The sequence below is a fragment of the Struthio camelus genome, chromosome 9 (assembly GCF_040807025.1).
Source record: "Struthio camelus isolate bStrCam1 chromosome 9, bStrCam1.hap1, whole genome shotgun sequence".
Taxonomy (NCBI): Eukaryota; Metazoa; Chordata; class Aves; order Struthioniformes; family Struthionidae; genus Struthio; species Struthio camelus.
Window position 1 is genome coordinate 20,661,383 of NC_090950.1, and position 19,236 is coordinate 20,680,618.

Genomic DNA, 19,236 nt, shown 5'->3' on the forward strand with positions numbered 1-19,236 from the left:
TCCCCACTATTTTTTGAGAGACCAATTAAAAATAAAAATTTACTGGGGAGATGACAAAAGAAAAAAAAGCGTCCGATACCATTGGATTCGGCCTATAAGGAACTCATACATGAAAGAATTATGTCCCTGAGCACTTTCCAACAGACTTTCAGAAAATTTCATCTTTCTACTTCCCTGGCTGGATAGTCTGTTTGAGTAATTTTCTCTTTCTCCTGGGGTTGGTTGCTAAGAGACGCACTATTACTTCTCTCTCTCTCTTATGACCCGATTACTGTGATCGGCGAAGACAGCGTGCAGACAACAGCCTGACACAGCTCATACACGAACATCGGCCTTGTTACAAAATGATGGACTGTATTAACACTCTGCAGCCCCTTCGCTCGCTCTGGCCTTTGCAGAGTCTCCTGGCACAACTGGGGGCTTTTACTTCCCTGGCGTCTGAAGTGCACGTTCAAACGTTTTAAATCACAGGACTGGGAAGGGAAAAGAATGGACTTTTACCTCCTATGTTTCACTGCCTGTCAGCCAGAGTAGCGTTAATGGATTCTTATTGAGAAACACTCCTTTTCTTACCCTGCCCGGAAGTGGCTCAGGAACTATTATCATCTCTTTTCACTCTCCCGCAAAAACTTTGCAAATACATAACGTACTTTAGCTTGTTAACACATTCCCTTGAACAATTCGATGGCACATTGTAAAGCTGACATTAACGCTTCAGGGGCTGAGAGGTGATCTGGTCCTGCAAAGAGCGGAGCTGTACTGCTCTGGACACGAAAAGCAGCCAGAAATGCCTTCAAGTGTAAGTGCGTCATGGTCCTGTGGAAACCACTGGGACTCCCAAGGTGCTTGCAGCGTGTGCTTAAACCGCTAGGCCCTGGCATTTCACCCTTTGCAGAAGGGTCCTAGGTGACAGGGCCAAGTGGGATAGCATAGGAAACTTGAAGTTCAGGCTGTGAGCTTATGCTAAAGGGCCTGTGGGGCAAAAAGTCAAGGAAAATTGATTTTATTGATGTCAGTACAGAAGAACGGGTCCAAAGTCAGTTGGTACGGATCACAATAGTCACTTACCTTAGAGACCCACTCAGCTTATGTCTACTAAGAATTAACTTTTTATAAGTCAAATTGTAAACATCTGTCATGGACTATATCAAACCTAGGTTTGAAAAGATCTTGTCTGTTAGCGCTGTTTAAGCTCTGTTTTTTTTCTATTCTTGACTCCCACTTCTCTTTCCTTCAGCTTGCTCAGGGAGCAACTCTTGAGGCAGAAGCCATGGGCAGCCCCTCACAGAACATGGGTTTGGATCAAGCTTTGGCAATACAAAAGTACAACGCTGTCACAGAAAGTTCAGAAAAGCCAGCTTCTGAATCTTTCAAGAGGGATCTTATAATAGAGGTGGCCTAGATATACAGCTTCCTCTTATTACAACTATTCCTTACCTCCACAGCATTCCCCATAAATTCAATGCTCAGCAAAGTAAATTCCCATTCTCGTGCCTGTAAGTTTTCTGCCATGCAACCCCTTTATGCATGCAACGTCCTTTATGAAGAGCTTTCCAGTATGGTTTGGTCATGTCTAGACTAAACCAAAGCCTTTCGTTAGCCATCGTTACCGCAGGAATTAGAGCTGAAAAAGACCAATGAGTGTTTTGCTATGTCCCAGCTTATAGGCTCTCCTCTCTGGAGGTGAAATGGTGCCTCCATCATCTGCACAGCACCCAACGCAGCTCGAGGGAGATGGGTGTTTCTTGGCTCAGAGCTATGAGAAGAACAAACAGGAGATTGCTGACTGGGCAACTCTAGTGTTGGACTTAACCGCTCTGAGAGCGTTAGAGTAAATCCAGTGCCAACCCAAGTCACCCAGAAAGCTTCTGGAACACGCTTGCGCCTTCTCCCCTTGGCTACGACTTTCCAGCGTGCATGCTAGGTAAAGATGATGACAGAAGGGTAATTTATACATAGCGATGTCTGTTTATTAGGAAGCAGGCTGGGTTGCTGTTCATCCTAACCCCTTCTGGTTAACTGCTCTCCCCATGGGAGATGGGAGTTGCAGGACTCAGTCTTGTTCACCAACCCCTCAGCTCTTGCACCTAGCCCACTTAGATGTGCTTTGCGTAAATGGAGAGTATTTCAGGCCTCACATATTTAGTCCAAATTGTAATTGTGCAGGATTCACTGCCAGAAATGCCTGCTCTTTGGCCACAAGCACAGCTTCTGTGGCTTGAAGAGTTGCTCATTCATTCTTCTAACCTTTTATTAGACCAACCTGTAACATAATCCAACAGACATTTATTGCTTGTTCTGACTTAGAAGTACTCTGCCCAGCAAAGTAAAAAAGCTTTAGGCAGAGAATAGGAAAAAAATATATGTATAATCCTTTATTATAACAGTTAGTTTTCACGGTATAAAAAAGCTGCAGTTTGTGAACACGGGCAAAAAAATAAAAGAAATGTTACCTGACTGTTAACTGTCATATAACAATTGTTATTACTTAACGGACTAGCATCTGGAGGAGGTTAAAATTTTAGATTAAAATAAAAAGGACAAGTGCTGCCTGTTTGAATTCAAGCTATATCAGCATTAACATGGCTGTCTTGCTTTGATTGGGCACTACAGCCTTTTAGGACTACATAGAGAAAAACATTATATTTTTAAAAGTAGGTTTGATATAGTCGATGACAGATGTTTGCAATTTGAGTTATAAAAAGATGGCTTCTCTCCATTCTGGTGTACATAAGATCTGTCTCCTTTTTCTCCTTCCCTTTTTTGCCCTTTTTCTTTATTCTACCCAAACTATTGTGGTTCACAGAACAGGCCACTGTAAAGATGAATCACTATTCAATGTTTGAAATAATGAAGTGGAAAAATTAAATATAGTATCTTGGAAGAAAAGAAAATGAGAAAAAATAGGCATAGCAGAAAAAAATAAAAATCAACCTGCTGAAGAGCGTAGTGTTTGCTTCATGACATCAACGAGTTTAAGGAAGGAAAAAAAAAAAAAAAAAAGAGGTACAATCCCACTCATCAGAATGAAAAACAAGGCTAGGTAATACTTCAAGTAGTTCCCAAATTAGGGGTGAATGTTCCAAAGCCTCTGAAAGCTTAATATTTGTAATTTTAACAAAATAGTTAAAATTGTTAATAAAGCTTGGTGGCTTTACTTGACATTTTGTGAACTACAGATAAGTATATTGGTTCAATAATAGTTTTACGTGCCTGCTTTATATTGCATTTTTCCCAATGCCATTATGAGAGGGGATATTTCAAAAAAGAAAACGTCCATCCTGAGAGCAGAGCCAAGAGCACAGACCTATGTATTTGTCCGAAACAAAAAAGCAGATTCAGAAGCTATTATCCAGCCTTGGTAGCTTATTCTGCGATGACCGCAATCAAACCAATAGGACCTCTCAGAGCCAGATTATTTACACTTGTGAGAATCACAAGTCATGACACTAGTCACTGTGCTGTGGAAAACAGGGCAAAGCTCTCTGCATCTCCATCTGGTGAGCTTTTACTTTCAGTGTAAGAAAAGTGGCAAGATATGAACAGAGGCAAAAAGCCAGAGGAACAGCAGAAAGAGATGCCAATGTTTTGTCAGCAAGAAGGGCAACAGCCAGATCCCAGCAGGTCCAACCAGCATCAACTTTTCATGAGTTACAGAGTAGAGGGGCTACTCTAGGGGCATAAAGGCACCAACTTGTCTCGTGCTTCCTCAGAACAGCTCAACTTGCTTAGAGTGATTTAAACCTGCTATTACTCAAATGAGAACCACCATGACTCTCCAACTGGTTTCACTTGGTTCTTAACCAATGGGGAAGAGGATGTCATTAGAGAGAAATCAACGGAGACTTCCGAAAGGCTGCTCAGAACCAGTCCTGAGCTACCCTTAATGAGGAACCCCCGCCTTCGTGCCTATTCTGGTGGGCTTGGGGGCTCCGTTTTTGCTTTAAATGCTCTTGTGTAGAAGGTAACAAAGCCACTCCAGAGAGATCTGGAGCTTCAAGTTCATTTTTACTGTCTGTATTTTGTAATAGTCTGTGGATGATGCATTCCTGACACTAATGAATCAAGTATTGCTTCATCTGCTCCATTTTGTTCAGTGCAAGCAGCACATGGAAGAACAAGAGGAAGAATTAAGAAGGGTTTTTGAAGTATATAATATTCCCTTTAAAAAGGCTTTCTTTAAAAAAATAAGCACTGACGTGGGGGCTGTGCCTAGGCACAGTCGGAACGATTAGCAACAGTAGTAGTCCTCCTCTTGGTCCCCACAAGATTTTTCATCTCTGCGAGCTCAATCCTGAGAGCACGATGGGAACAAGAAAAAGGTTAGAGCATTTCTCAGCCCACTTTTTCTCTCATCACTGAGACACTGCCCCCTCAGGAGCACCAATGATTTTATCATGCACAGCTGAAGAGCAAAACAGAAAGCAAAGACCACCAGGTCCCACTAGAAACTTTCTGGAACTTCTAGGACTCAATTTACCATTAAAACAACTGAGTGACAACATATTCCCATGCATCATCTGCACTGCAGTAACTGTCCATGTTCATAACATGCACAATAGCGAGCCTTTGCTACTACTGCAATGCAAGAAGGTTGAACTAAATCGTATTACCTCATCTTAGTTTTGGACTGAGCGCACACACAAAACATTATCAGAGTCCAGCTGACACACAATACACTGCTCATGAGCATGAGCCTCATCCTAACAACAACTAGGAACGAAACATCAGGAGAACTCATGTGAAGCAGTAACGAGATCAGATATACCTCTCTGTCTCACAAATGAAAGATAATATTTCCAGTAGCAAGTATTACTCTTCATTGTGCTGTTGTACTGACACACAAACAGGATAACAAAACACCTGTAGAATCTCCCAAGGCAGCCAGGATTTATCCTGTAAGGGCTCTCATCCAAGTAAAGGATAGACTCTAGAACTGTTCAGCTTCTGTGAATCATCAGGACTATAGGGTAGGGAAGAGCAAAGCTGAAATACTTAGTGTCTATTCCAATAAATCCATACCGAACCTTCAAAAATTAGACAGAACTACTGATAGCAGCTGCTATAAACAAGATCCACTAGGTATATGTGAGTACAAGAAAAGAAATAAAAATCAGCCTGATAGAAGCTAGAAGCACGAACTAACAGACTCAGCAGAAAATATTAGCCACTGCTAAAGAGCCTCCACATACATGAAGAGGAAGAGGGCAGAAAGGGTCAAGATCAGACAAACCTGTACCAGCAGGGTTTAGGCATACAGAGCAGCATCAGCAACGTAACCTTGCCCTGGAGCCAGCTCTTGCATCCTGGCTTCTCACATGAGTTGCAGCCCTGCTCTTCAACAAAGTTAAATGGAAGGAGATGATTTAAAAAACAAACACACGCCTTTAAAAGACCTGCACGCGAGTCTTCTGTCATTCGCTATATCTGAAAGTAGCCCAGGGAAAGAAGAAGGGGAGAGCTTGCTTTGATTCTCATCCCTTCATTTAGTTTCTGTTATTAAAATCATGTTCCTGCTTTTGCAGGTATTATATTCACCACAGGTGGTGATCACCAGGAAAAGATATCAGCACTGATAATTATTAGAAGGACCCAACAGCATAAACTAAAGTCGTTCATTTTGCAAAGTATGTCCTCAGAGCCTCTGAAAGTATGGAAGGGAAGCATCTCCAAGTGCTTTGAGGCCCCATAAACCATGCGATTTTCCTGTGACACACTTTGTCTGCACAGCCATTGCTGGCCAGGGTTGGCACTGTGGTATCTGTCTCAGTCAGTCTGGGAAACATTACTTGCTGGATCTCTATGAATGAAACATAGTCTAAGAATATAAGGAACTTGGTTTCTTTAATAGCAAGTTTAACAGAGATGGAAATCCATGTTTCTTAGCAAGGTGATATTTTTTAATCCAAAGGTATATGTCAACATCTCTTATGCTGGAGACACTTTTGCTTCGGAGTACTGTCCTCCACGCAAAGCTGCAAGCTTTATTGTCACTGATTGTTCTTCCCTAGTCAGGTTTGCTTTCTCATCTCTTCGACCTTCTGTGGTTGCTGCCGTTTTTTTTCTCCTTTAGAGTCTTTCCGCTCTACCCTTCCCAAGAAAGGCCTGGGAGCAGAGCTAGCCACCTTTCGTCAGGAACAGGACATCAGGTGCCAAGCAACAATCCAGTACTTCCCAGTAGGCTAGGATTCATTACCCTACCCTGTCGCTATCAAAGCTCCCTGATTTCCCTTTGAGTCACCATGCATCATGGGACTATTAGCTCTACTGGACCCCTAGCAAGCTGCAACAGTGCTCTAAATGCTGCAATACAAAGTCCAAACCCATAGCTTCAAAGGGCTCGGTGAGCAACATCCCAGAGACCTCAGGCTATGCTCAATTTGCATTAGCAGGGCGTTTCTCCTGCACTTCCACTGCTTCACGTCTGTGGGGTTCTGCTTGGAGGGGAGGGGAAGGAAAGGGGAAAAGAGCTTTTGTGGTCATGAAAACAAGCTTGAAACCAAAAGGATCCCGACCAAAGGCAAATCGCACCACAAAGCCTGACAGTCTTGCTGTGTTCAAGCCATCTTATGACCTGAAGAGCCCCGACTCATGCCTTTCCAAGCACCTGAGGCTGACGATAGAGTTCACATGTTTCTGAAGCCCCTGATTTTGACTTCATAAGCCCTGGCACTGTTCCAGCGTATCCCCAAGGTCCTGCCGCAGAGGCACTTGTGTCAGTGCCCGTCACCAAATCCCCCATTCCCGCAGTGCACGCAAGCCCACAATCTGGGCTGGAGTCACTGCCAGCCATGCTTCCCTTCTGTGGGAGATACTGATGGAGAACCCAGCACACGACACAAGCCGCACTGAGCCCAGCGTCGTGTCTGCGCAGTCACCCTGTGAGAGCTGCTGGCACAGAGGAGCCAGGATCACCGCAGCACAGAAAGCTGGTGAATCAACCCAGGCCAACCTTGCTCGGAGCCAAACCCCTCCTTAGTCTGCCCTGGAGACTGGGGCCCTGTTTTCTGGGATTAACAGGAGGAGGAGAAAAGGGAATTTGCTTCATCTGCAAGCTATAAATCCTCCCAGTCTTCCTGAGCCCAGCTTAGGAGGGAACAACCATGTGGCAGCATGCCCCCAAGCCCCCAGCTCTGCTGAACACACTGAAATGCCAGTTTCAGCATAAAAGCCGGAAAGGAAGAGACAAATACGTGGCAGGGAAAGGAGGAAGGACAATACTTGGAAAGAAAACAGAAGAGAGCAGTCTGCCCTGCCATTCCATCCCCACATTGTACCCTCACATCAATACTCAGTGAAAGAAAGCCCACTTGAAATGACAGCTCAGGTGAGAAATACTCTTCACTCATTTCCCTCTTTGGGATGCTCTTGGCTGCTGCAGCTCACTTAAAAGCCAGCGATCTCTCATCCCTACCAGCAGCAGTACATAGACAAGCACGCTCACATACAGGGGCTTGCCACATGCTTGTAAAGAGAATGGGACTGTAAAAAACAGCAGCAGTTGCACCAAGCACAAAATTAATACTGTCTTCTTGAAAGAAAGCATTATTTCGCTTAGAGATTTTTTTTCTGCTAATGAGGATAGAGGAAGAGCCCGATGTGCGTTGCTTGACGGTGTCTGGCAGGAACAGAGGAAGGAAGCATGTAGCATTAAACACGTAGGCACAGAGAAAGGAGCCAGATGCGAGATTTGGCTGGACGCAGGACTGGAAGAAGCCTCAACCACCTCAGGACCCATCTTCTCCCAGTACAGAGAATTCCCATGCACAGACACATCCAGCTCCATGCAAGGAGCATCTACATTCTCTACCCCAATGCTCCTATCAGGAGGATCTTTTAGAGCCTTGCTGCTTGAATGTCTGGAAATCTAATTTTGATTTCCAGCCTATCTCATCTGCAGATAGGTTTCCTCCCCATATACACTTGTTTTTCTTGTAAAAAAACATCTTCCTTTAGCTTAAACATCTTCCATCTCCCTCTGTGAGGTAAATACAGAGATCTGTAGGATGCTAGGCACCTGCACATCTCAGATTTCAGCGCTCACACCTGCCAGGATCAGGCCCACGCTAAACAGAAATGTTTGCGCCCTTGAGTTGAGCTTATTGAAAACACAGACTTCGAGCAGCAACTCTTCCCACGTATGAAGAGAGCGCAGTGATTTATGGCCTGCTGCTGCAGAGAGCTGAAAGGAAGACGAGGGAAAAGGAAAACACCTCGCTCTCCCCTGAGCTTGGGAGGAAGGGTCAAAGAGAAAGAGCAGCAACCTGCAGCAGCGAGACTGCTGGGGAGGCAACATATGGACATAGCTCAGAGCAGACGAGCCCCAGCCCAACGCCATGCCAACACAGCTCCCCTACAATGAAATGAGAGCTGCTCTCCTCCAGACACCGGCAGACACACTCACTTCTGTCTGCAAAGGGAACAGGCTAAAATGGTGGGGAGGGGGGGAGTTGGAAGAGACACAGGACAGATCTCAACTGGAGATCCCGGCTGTCCCCACCAGAGAGGGAGCATTTCAGGTGAGCAAAGTTAATTCCCTCCAAACTCCCACAATGGGGAATGCTAGCATGCTAGCACTAAATCCTATGGAGAACCGAGCCCAGACCACAGTCTTAGCATGGGGAAGTCTGGTCCAATGTTTGTAGGGCCTACAAAAACACAGCTGCACCCACCTCTCTGGCTAGCTGCACAGCAGAAACCGACGCAGCACATGAATCAGAGCTGTATTGCTATTATTATTATTGCAGTCCTATCCCGAGGCCCCCAAACAGATCCCTGTGACAGCAAGACATGGTCTCTGCTTTGATGGGTTGACAAAACAAGTTGCAGCAAGTCACTACAACAAACAGCAAGGAAGGGGGCTTGCAACTCTGAGAAAATCGCTCACTTACCTAGTCTAAAACTCGCACGTCTTGACTGCTCCCAGTCACATTAAGAAGCTGCTGTTTTTCAAAACACTAGCTGTTTCTACTTCATTTTCTTTTTTTCGTCATTTAATCACTTCTATCTTATTTTAAATTCTATTGAGCATCTTCCAATCAGCACCTCCTGTCTGATTTTTGTGCCTGTGAAGTGATGTTGAATTTTATTTTTTCCTGACACCTGCCTCAAGGTGAGAAAGTACAGTACGGCAGTAGCAGAAACCCAGGAAATACCACCAAAGAAGCATCAGGGTGCAGCTGGAGAGGCTTTGGAGAGGAGGGGTACTGCCGTTTCCCTGCTGCACGGACAGGAGCCCGATTCAAAGGCCTGTCACTTGAGTGCCCTTACCCAGCATTTTCAATGCATTCAAGAAAAAAGGTACAAATGCAATCAGCTGAACAGACTCACTCTGTGCAAGCAACACACCTACAAAATAAAGAAATGCGAGGCCAGAGGATGCATTCTCCCAAATGCTACAAGCAAAAATTCAAAGAAACTACTGAAAATGGTATTTGCTGGTCTCCCAGAGAGATCCCCTGGTATCGCCCCTGCAGCCTCTTTTGAGTGGGTAATTGACTTCAGTGACACTGATTAGGCACGAAACGACATGCCAGGCCACGATTTGTGTGGCCACTTCAAGTGCTATTACAGCCGTGGGACAGCCCTTCGCTCACGCAGTGCCTCTACCCTTTAGCAGAGCAACTTTCCGCAGCGTGTTACACTCGAGCGTCCAGGAAAGCAAACGCTCCTCCACAGAAGCCGCGGATGGGTGGGAGGCTGAAAATATACCAGAGTACAGTGGGGAGCTGCAGCTCCTCTTCTCCCAGACTCATGGTGAGCCAGATGGGATAGACCTCTGGCAAGGGAAGAACAAATTCAGGCAAAACAACGAGCAGTGTTTCTTTATGGAAGGAACCAGTGGGGCACAGAGCTGCCTCCCAGGCTGAATCACTGCTGCAAAAACAACTGAGGTCATTGAAGAAACAATTAGGGAGCCTGGAGGAGACCACGGAGCCATAAAAAGTAAATGAGGCATGTTGGGCTAAATATTCTCTTGCTGTCCCTCCTTGCCTGCCAGGTCCCAGAAGTCTAATGTTCTTAGGTTTATATACGATGGGGCTAATGGCTGTAGACTGGCTGCTGACAACAACTTGCAATCTGTCACTTTTTGAAAGTGGATTAATTTAAGCTGGAGGTACTACTGCCAAATCACTAAGTTGGTCCCCTACTAGATCTTCGCCATCACTTTGTCTTCAAGGCTTGTCAAATGAGGATGTGATCTCCAAAAGCCCTAAATCAGACAAGACCAGGGACTGACACTGAAAAAAACAGCAAATGCCTCCTGTGAGTTATCAAAACCTCCTGGTTTCTAACATACCTCAAAATGCTCAGCGTCTTGCAGGGCTGGATAGTCAATGTTCCATAAGAAATATTTGTGTAGCCTCATCTCCCCCTTCACAGCCTGCAATACTTAGGTGTTGCTCTGTTCTCCTTCCCCAAATTCCTCCTTCCCCAACTGCCAAGAAGCAAAGAATTTTATCGAATATGATAATGTTCCTGAGTAACATATAAGCAGATCTACAATCATTAGAACACACACAATTAGAGCACCCTGACGTTTCTGACAAAAAGAGCAGCTAACCAACAATAGTTTTCCCAGGTAAAAAAAAGTCATCTTCAGTTATTATTTTAAACTTTAGGAGAATTTAAAAAATAATAATTTCCAATTCCAATTTGCAAATGACATTTTTATTGCACTTCAGAAATGGATTATTTTTACTTTTAATTCCAAATGTCTTTCTCTTCCTCTTACTCGCTAATGTCTTGTTACTGAAGGCAACAGAACAGGTGCATATGACTGAGCTTTTCCCCTCCAACACATTTGCTTTTTTTGTTCTGAATTCTCTTGTTAGAGTGGCAGAGGAAAAAAAAAAAAAACTAGCAGGATTTTCCAACTTTCTAATAAAACACCCTTAACTTTAGGAAATTGCTCAAGTAAGAGATTTAATAAGCTACTTTCACTTTCAGGAAAACTACAGAATAATGAAAAGGAGAAAGGAAAACAATAAGCTCTGAAAAAATACACAGTTGAAAAAGGGGGGAAAAATACAGTAGATATCATTTATCTTATTGCACTCAACAAAAAATAGGAAAAAAGTAGAGATGGAAGAAAGTAGAACATCTGAAAGTGAAAATCAAAAGCTTGTTTTGCAATTTTCTTGAATACAACTGATTTTTTTTTTAGGGGGCAGGGTAGTGAAGAGGAGGGGGAAGAGTTTTCCACCTAGTTTTAGCCACAGAAAAATACTTGGAATGGAAGGGTCACTACTCTACAAAGACAGCTCCCTCTCCCTAAAATCCTTGTGTTCCACCTCACACCTACTGTGGTAAGGCTTGGTCATGCACTCTCCCCCCATTGCTTATGGGCAGCCAGGGTGCTCCGGTTGGCAGCTTTCCTGTTGCAAACCCAGGCAAGCTCCCAGCAGCACGTCCTGCTGGTGGGAACTCCCTCCCTCTGCTTGTCCACAGCACAGGAACCCAACTCTAGCATTTGCTGCTCCAACGTCTGATGAACGGACAGTGGAAGACTTTTAAAACAGGAAGTAGAGCACGGCCAAAGCACGGTGTTTGGTAGGCTATTGTTTTACTAACATAACATCTCCAGAGGCTATTGCAATGGTCACATAAGTATCCACATATTACATCATTAAATTATTTTATATTCAAAAGCCTGCCACAGTAGAGGAAAAAGAACACAAAAGTAAAGCTGAATCAAACTGGCCAGCTGGAGACAAAGTACTCTTAAAGCCATTCTGCTAAGTCCATGCCTTGTCATCTCAAACCTACCCATACCCCTGAGTCATCCCACTTTTGCAAAGAATTGGGCTGGTATGAGAGAACTAATACTGAAAAGGCTGTTCAAGTCCCAGCTCCTCAGATCAATATGTACCAAACAAACAAAACTCCTTGAAAAGTACCAGCTGCTTTCAGTTAAAATCAGGTAAGATCTGTCCCTTACTCATCCTTTATAACACCCCTGGCACCTAACATGAGGGTAGCTATCCAGAGAAAGGGCAAAATATACTTTCAGATTTGTCTTGATTTGAATGATCTGAAACAGGAAGGCTCCCACAAACTTATGAACCAAGAGCAAGCAAAGAACAGCCTGCTTCAGAGGTTAATTCCCCTTAATTAAACAGGTGTGGTTCCTTCCTAAAAAAAATCCTTACCATCACCTCCTGGTTGTTTGTATGGATTGTACTTTGGCTTGGGGGCAACAACAGGCGCAAACTTCTTTGGTGTCTGCTGGGTGGACACCGAGATGCTGGGAGTCCCAAAGGCATGCGTGGTCTCCATCCTTGCAGTAACGTGACCAACAGGGTCATTGGTACTTTTGGGTGGCAACCAGGATGGGTGAGACATGGTTCAGATCTGAAAGGAATCATACACACACATCAGGGATTTAGGCTGAGGAAATAACAGTGGTAAAACCTACTACTATTCTGATTTATAAAATTAAATAAAATCCTCTAATACGTTGAGCTTTGCGTGTTTATCTCGAAATACATTGGTATTTCTGTATAGGGCTTAAAATACTAATCTGTCCCGTTATGTCCTGCAATGTTAGCAGAACGTGGTGTTATTTTACTCTTCAATCCAAAGCTGAGGCAGGCTGATACCTTGGAGAAGCCTATCAGTTCCATCTATCAGCATAATGGTGATATATTTGCTTCGCCCTATAGGGCTTTTGTGAGTACATTAACATACGATTATGAAGGTGCTATGAGGACAAGTGTCATTGTACATAGGCAGAAACACTTCCAAAAATGCACTTTATATGACTTTAGCACTTTTCACGTGTCATTTAGGACCCCATGTCCCACTGACTTCCATTTAAACTTTTAAGAAAAAGGTTTTCAAAAATAGCTAATCATTCTTGATGCCTCCATTTCTGAATGCCCAGCTTCAGATATTTTAAAAGCATGCCCATTTTGAAAAAATGCCAGAAACCCACAGCCGCTGACAACCAGGCTCCTTTTAGATGTCTCAACTTGTGTAACAGAAAACAGAGGCAGCCCAAATCATTACTTATTTATGACAATTTTGGCTTTGGCCTTTTAAAAGCCTGCATCACTTTTGAGAACTGGACTTAGATGCAGCTGAAAATGTTGTCTATAAAATACCTGTTCATAATGGCCTGAACTGAAATAAACAAGTGCTTTTCATCACGCACGAATCACACTCATCACGTAGCAGCGACAGCCCTACAGTACCCACAGAAGTTATCTCTCTAAGAGGGATTTGAGGATTTTATTTAATTAACTTATTAACTTTTAACTTTTAAATTAACTTAAGTTTTATTAACTTATAGCCCTCTGAGATAAGGGTGGGAAAGGTGATGGTGACTGATGAAGCCACCCTGATGAAGGGTGGCTTTTGGCAGGTGTACACCACCTTGGAGTGAAGTCGTTACTGAACCCTGTAGCATTACAGCTCTCTAGCTATTCTGACACAGCTCTGCAGTCATGCATGTACCCATTTATTTGAACGTCTCACGAGGAGATATTTTCATAAGCCAAGAAGAGCAGCCACATATAGCCAGCTAAAGGTCAGTGCTCAAAATCTGAAAGTAAACACATGGCTGATATTGTCACCTCTGCCACCTACCATCAACAGAGAGACGATACAAATATCTTCTCATTGATATCACTCAGGAATGCAACTAAAGGAGCACCCCCCCCCAAGCCTACCTGGACTTATGCGTGGTTCCTCTAAGTTAACACTTCCATGCATACATGCTCCCCAGAGAAACAAATAACATTCGAGCTCTGCAGCCAGTCCCCAGCATTACATGGAACATTTAGGCAGGAAGAAAGTATATCTGATAGCGTCTTTAAGTCTAACTAGATAAATAAAGCAAAACATCATATCTCGTTTCCCCCTTCTCCTAATTTGTGCTCAGTTATCACTAGAAATGCCAAGACTGAGTTGCAGGGGTTGAGGTGCAGAGCTGTTTTCCACACTCATCCTAGCTGGCAAAGCATCTGCATCCTACAAGCGACATGGAGAACAAAACCAAGAAAGTCCTTTATCAAAGACGCAGAGGGGTACTCTTAGATACAAACGTGGAAAAGAAGTCCAGCAAGATCCCATAAGGATAATCTTGTCCTACCAATTTGCCGTTAGACGATAATAGAGTCAGTGTAGGCAGAACGAGCTACGTCTCTGCATCACCATGCATGGGGATAGCATCGCCAGTTAACAGCAGTGCTTGTTAAAAGCTCACGTATATCGATGTGTGCCTACTTTAGCCTAGTAAGTTTACTCCAGGTAACAAGTTTCCTACTTCAGGAGTCATTTCTACTTCAAGCCTGCAAAGGAAGGACAGTTCACGGTCTGAACCCAAGACTAAGAGCTAGACAATTTGAGGTCATCTTCCACCTCCATCACTCCTTGCATGGGAGAGGGGCTGACAAGCGCTGAACATACAACCCAAAGCCTGCGGCTCATCCTTGTAGTGAAGTATGACCAACTCAGAGCGAGCATGGTTGGTTTGCAATCTCTACTGCTAGAGGGGGAGTCTGTTGTGTGGGACACCTGATGTCAGTGTAAGGAAGCCAACAGGGGCCTGCACAGAGCAAACAGCTCTAAATGAGGCAAGCTGGGAGTGTGGCAGGACCACACTGGAGAAAGGCAACTGTCATCTCCTGCAGTTCCCCCTCACCATAGCTCTGCTAAGGCTGAGTTGCAAAGCATGAAGCAACTTTTCCTCCCACATACAGCTGCTGTCCGATCTCACGTTAACAGTGAGGAGCATAATTCTGAAAGAAAGAAGTGAAAGGCAGGTCCTCCCCACAGGGCCAGGGAGGAAACCAGCCATGACGGCAGGGGAGAAGGGCACACGAACCACGCTTCCACTGGCCTGGTTGTTCCTGTCAGCAACACCAGCGCTCATGGAACAAGACCATGACTGCCACTAGAGCAAAAAGGCTCACCTACCCTGCCACCTCCTCCCCCCGCCTCCTTCAAAAATGTAAAATACAGAAATAAAACTACCTAGGTTTTAAGAGGAGAAAGTACAGAGGGCACTCAGCTTTAAGAGCTGAACAGGACAACTCTGCACTCTGCTTTCTTACCACATCCAAAGTCGACTGTATCTTACCCATTGCTAAAAGCGTTCTGGAGTTGTATCTGGACAGGTTTTCAGCCCCTTGCTTGATGTCTCATATGAAAGACTGTCCCGTAGCACAAAGCGCCCTAGGACCATGGCCATTACCTCCATACTGATTCAAAGCAAACAGCCCACAGCCTAGAGGATTATCACCGTTCCTATTCTGGCAGCTCCCTAAGCTGCTCCATAACTACCTCTCGGGCAATACGCTAATATGCCTTGGTTGCACTGAGCTCTTATGGTCTGCCAAGTTCATGGCATAGGTAGGCTGAGTGAGGCATGAATCAGGAATATATACTTTGGTAGCCAGGTTGCACAGTGCTGGGGTGGCAAAAGACGATCTGACATCTCAGTGAATGAGCGTAAGGGGCAGAGTGCCCCTACGGGCAGTTTGGGAGTGTGAAGACCACACAGGTGCATCTCAGTTGCTGACTGCATCAGCTGTTCTCTAAAGTATTTGTTTCGGTGGTGTTTTCCAATTGTTTTCCTGTTAGCCTTTTCTCTTCCTCTTTCTTCCTCTCTCATTTTCTGATATGTATTTGTTGGCACTTGTGTTTGCTATCTGTGCCTTGACAATGTTTTCAACCAGTTCCCTTTTCCTTGTCTGTTCCAGCCCTAGTTCCCCAGCTTCAATTAAATTTAGCCCAGCTACTTTGCAAGACCATAAAAAAGGAAAATGACCCATTCTCTGTTTAACTGCTGAGGCCAAACTTCTGGTTTTGTTTTGATTTTTCCACCACTTTTCATGTTTTCAGTGCACGTGACAGCTTAGGGTAAAGGGCCAAGAAGGCAGCAGTATAAGGGACAGTGGCACACAGATGAGCCATAGCACCCTACTTCTCTCCTTCTCTCTGCATTATTTCTTCATAGTGGAGTACTCCGCTAATTTAGATGAAGCTGTCTGTTTCCTCACTATTCCCTGCAATATTGCCTTTTCTCTCTCTCCCCCTCTCTTGCTCTCTAGTCAGTAGCTTCTTTGGAGCAAAAGAGTGGAGATTTTGTGATGGGGACCTGTAACCAAAACAGCACAGGGCAATTTGTGCTCATAACCAATCTTCTTTCTCTAAACCTGCTCCTACACAGGCCACTGCATCCTGCATCATCCTAGCTCCTGCACTCAGACTGAGACTCTCCAATAGACAGAGGCAACTCTCTTCTGGTTAGCCAGTAAACATGACCAGCAAGTGCACACACTTCACTTATCTTACACTTTTATCTTCCAAAACGTTATTTCTGTCACTTCTACAACAAACAGTATTTTTAAGTAGATGTTGAATGTGGAACATTGCACAAGTCAGTAGCTGGAAGAAGGCTAAAATCACTGAGGAACTTGGAGAATAAAAGAAACACTCCACATTGGATACTGCAGGCTAAAGAGAAACAAGAAACAGGGAAAGTATAATGAAGGGATGGACTGGTAGAACAAGCAGGACCAGAAAAAAAGATACTGGGAGCATGTAAACTAGCAGGGGATAGTGAAAGGCATTCTCTAGCCTTGGTTGTCACAGATGAAGCTGCCTTATCCATTACTGAGGGGAAAACAACAAGTTCCTCCTTCTAAGGTAATAGTGGATGGAGTAAAAAAATCACCAGGCCCAATCTGAATCACTTTGGTTTGCAAAAAATAAAAAAAATAAAAAATTACTCCCAATGGAGAAAACTGCAGCTTATCAACCTTTTGCTGGCCAAGATAGCTATTGCTACTCCTGCATGCCAAATGCAATGCATTAAGGGCCTGATCCCTCTGCTGCTCAAGTCAATAGCTGGTCCATAGAGCTTTCACTGAAAAGCTAAACCGTGGATTAGATTTACGGTTGCCTTCACGTTTCTGCTCCAAGCAAATCATTCGTCAGGCATGGTTTCCCTTCAACAAGGCCCTTCCTAGCAAACCTGAGTAAATCAAGCCAGCCAACATTTAACAGAGCCAGGCCGAAATGATCTTTGTCATCAGAGCCTGCACCCCCAGGAATCCTCCTACAGCAACAGCAAAACTCTTGATTTCAAAGTCAGAGCCTCCCTCTCGCTGTTTTGCCAGAAGTCCTCTGCATTTCTGCCTCTCTCCCACAGACAGCCATTGCCCTTGATCAGTAGTAACTCAACACTCCCCTTCCACAGCATCCTGCTACAACTTTTTCCCCTGCTGCTCCTTATTTATTGAACACTTTGACAGCGCCTCTTTCCCAAATTCACTGTGTCTGCCTCATACAAACCCCTCCTTAACCCAAGCTTATGTCACAGCTTTTAAAGTCCTGTTGACCATCTTGTCTAGCTATCTGCGTTGTGCAGGGCACAGAACCCTGCTCAGCTATTTCTCCTGGAAGCTTTTGATGAGCTAAGGAATATCCTTTAGAAAGATACGCAGTCTCAACTGAAGAACGCAAGAAATAGAGAAATCCACCATGGCATTAGGTAAATTGTTCAGGCAGGCAATCAAGCATCATAATTAAATCTCCTCCTTTATGTCTGGTTTAAAATAATCTAGCTCTGCTTCCAACCATTGGATCTTGTTACGCTCTTGTCATCTGCATTACAGAACTGCCTCTCTTCCTTATGCAGTTGCTTTCAGAACACAGCCAGGTCATTGGTTAAATTAAATCAAAACACTTAAAATTAAGTATCAATTAAACTCACTTTAAAAAATAGGTTTTTCTTGATTCATTCATGTATATTTACTCTGAACTCTCCAATTTTTCCACCAAGCTTTTCTGAAATGGTGGATGCCAGCATTTTTTCCCCAAGAATGGTAACTTAAAATGGAAGGGTGAAAGTAATTAATAGGCAAAAACCATACTGTCCATCAGCTGTGGCTGCCCAAGGTTCTGTTATCCTTCCTTCCTTGGAAGCATTAGTCATCACCTGCTTTTGGAGGTAGAAGTTGAGACTGGACTAACCATGACAAACAACATTAACAGCGAAGAGTGAAATCAAACTGCATAAATAAAGAGAACAGCGTGCTCTGGTTCTATCATTAGGAAACCTTAATGCTCTAAGTTCATAAAACTGTAACCATAAAAGAATACACCACAGAAAGGAACTGGAATCCACAAATCCCAAGACGAGACCGTATTATCTAAAAATGTCAGACCTGGAATATCAATATGAGCATAATACTAGACAATAATAAAAATCTGACAGTTTGGGGTTTTTTTTTTTGTTTTTTAATGTGTGCGCGTAAGTGCTTGTTTTTGCTTTTAATTACAGGATGTCATTCACCTTTGAGAAGGAAAGGCAAAAAAAGAGGGTTCCAAGTCAATTTAGCTTCACATCAGATAAGCAATAGAAGGGCAGAGTACCAATTTGTCTACTCCTGAAATTGTTAGCACATTCATCTCTGAAACAGCCTGTTTTTTACCGTGATTAGACTATACCCAAATAAATCTTCATTTTCATATTCACAGCATGGACGCTCCTCAGATGTTGATGGACATTGCCCAAACAGAAGAATTTGTCCCTTAGTTAATTAAGCTAACACTTCATAGAAGGTAGCAACAGTGTTTAATAAAAAAAAAAAAAAAAAAAACAGTAACATCAGTATGCGCTTCCAGACAGTCTGCTCTTATCTTCCATCCTACTCCTTCTTAAATCCACTGGCTTGATTTAGGTCTATAATATTCTGTCTTGTTATTGTCTATGCACAGCTAACCACGACTCCTGACACCAAGGGACTGACTAGATACAAGGAGGCACCTTATTCAGTGACACTAGATGCAGCTGGAAACTCTCCTGGGGCTTATTTTTGATACCATTCAGGAACATAGTCAAGGCATCTCCTTCCCTGGATAACCAAAGTTCGGCTCTCAGGGCTTAAAACTGCCAAATGTAAAAAGGCAAAGTGAGTTCCCTCCACTCTCCTATCCATGCAACAGGACTTGAAGATGAAACTATTGACTTCAGTTCATCTTCCAGTTGAGTTTTAAAGATAAGTTCTAGCATTGAACCAAGGAGACATTCTTCCTGACGCAAAACCACGTCCTGCATTACCTTTTTTAGTCACAAAGGCGCAGCCTGCAAGACAGGATCACTCTACTCTACTCCAAGCTTATTTGTCTCCCTTTTTTTTGCCTGGTATTCCCAAAAGCAGGAACCCAAATGCTCTGCTGAAACACAGTTTTTTGCTTTGTCCTTATCACCTCCACTCCACT

The 19,236-nt window shown here is 43.8% G+C and overlaps 1 protein-coding gene across 22 annotated transcripts in view; it reads right to left on the reverse strand.

Annotated features, from left to right (window-relative positions):
* LPP (LIM domain containing preferred translocation partner in lipoma) overlaps positions 1-19,236 on the reverse strand; it is a 356,455-nt gene that overhangs the window by 201,774 nt on the left and 135,445 nt on the right. For 16 of the 22 annotated variants that reach the window (XM_068953857.1, XM_068953865.1, XM_068953854.1 and 13 more), the window contains one exon: positions 12,153-12,354. The exons of the other annotated variants lie outside the window; for them this stretch is intronic. In XM_068953857.1, the coding sequence (XP_068809958.1) occupies positions 12,153-12,345 (193 nt within the window). In that variant the 5' untranslated portion in view covers positions 12,346-12,354. The remainder of the gene's footprint in view (positions 1-12,152; positions 12,355-19,236) is intronic. 22 annotated transcript variants of the gene reach the window in all.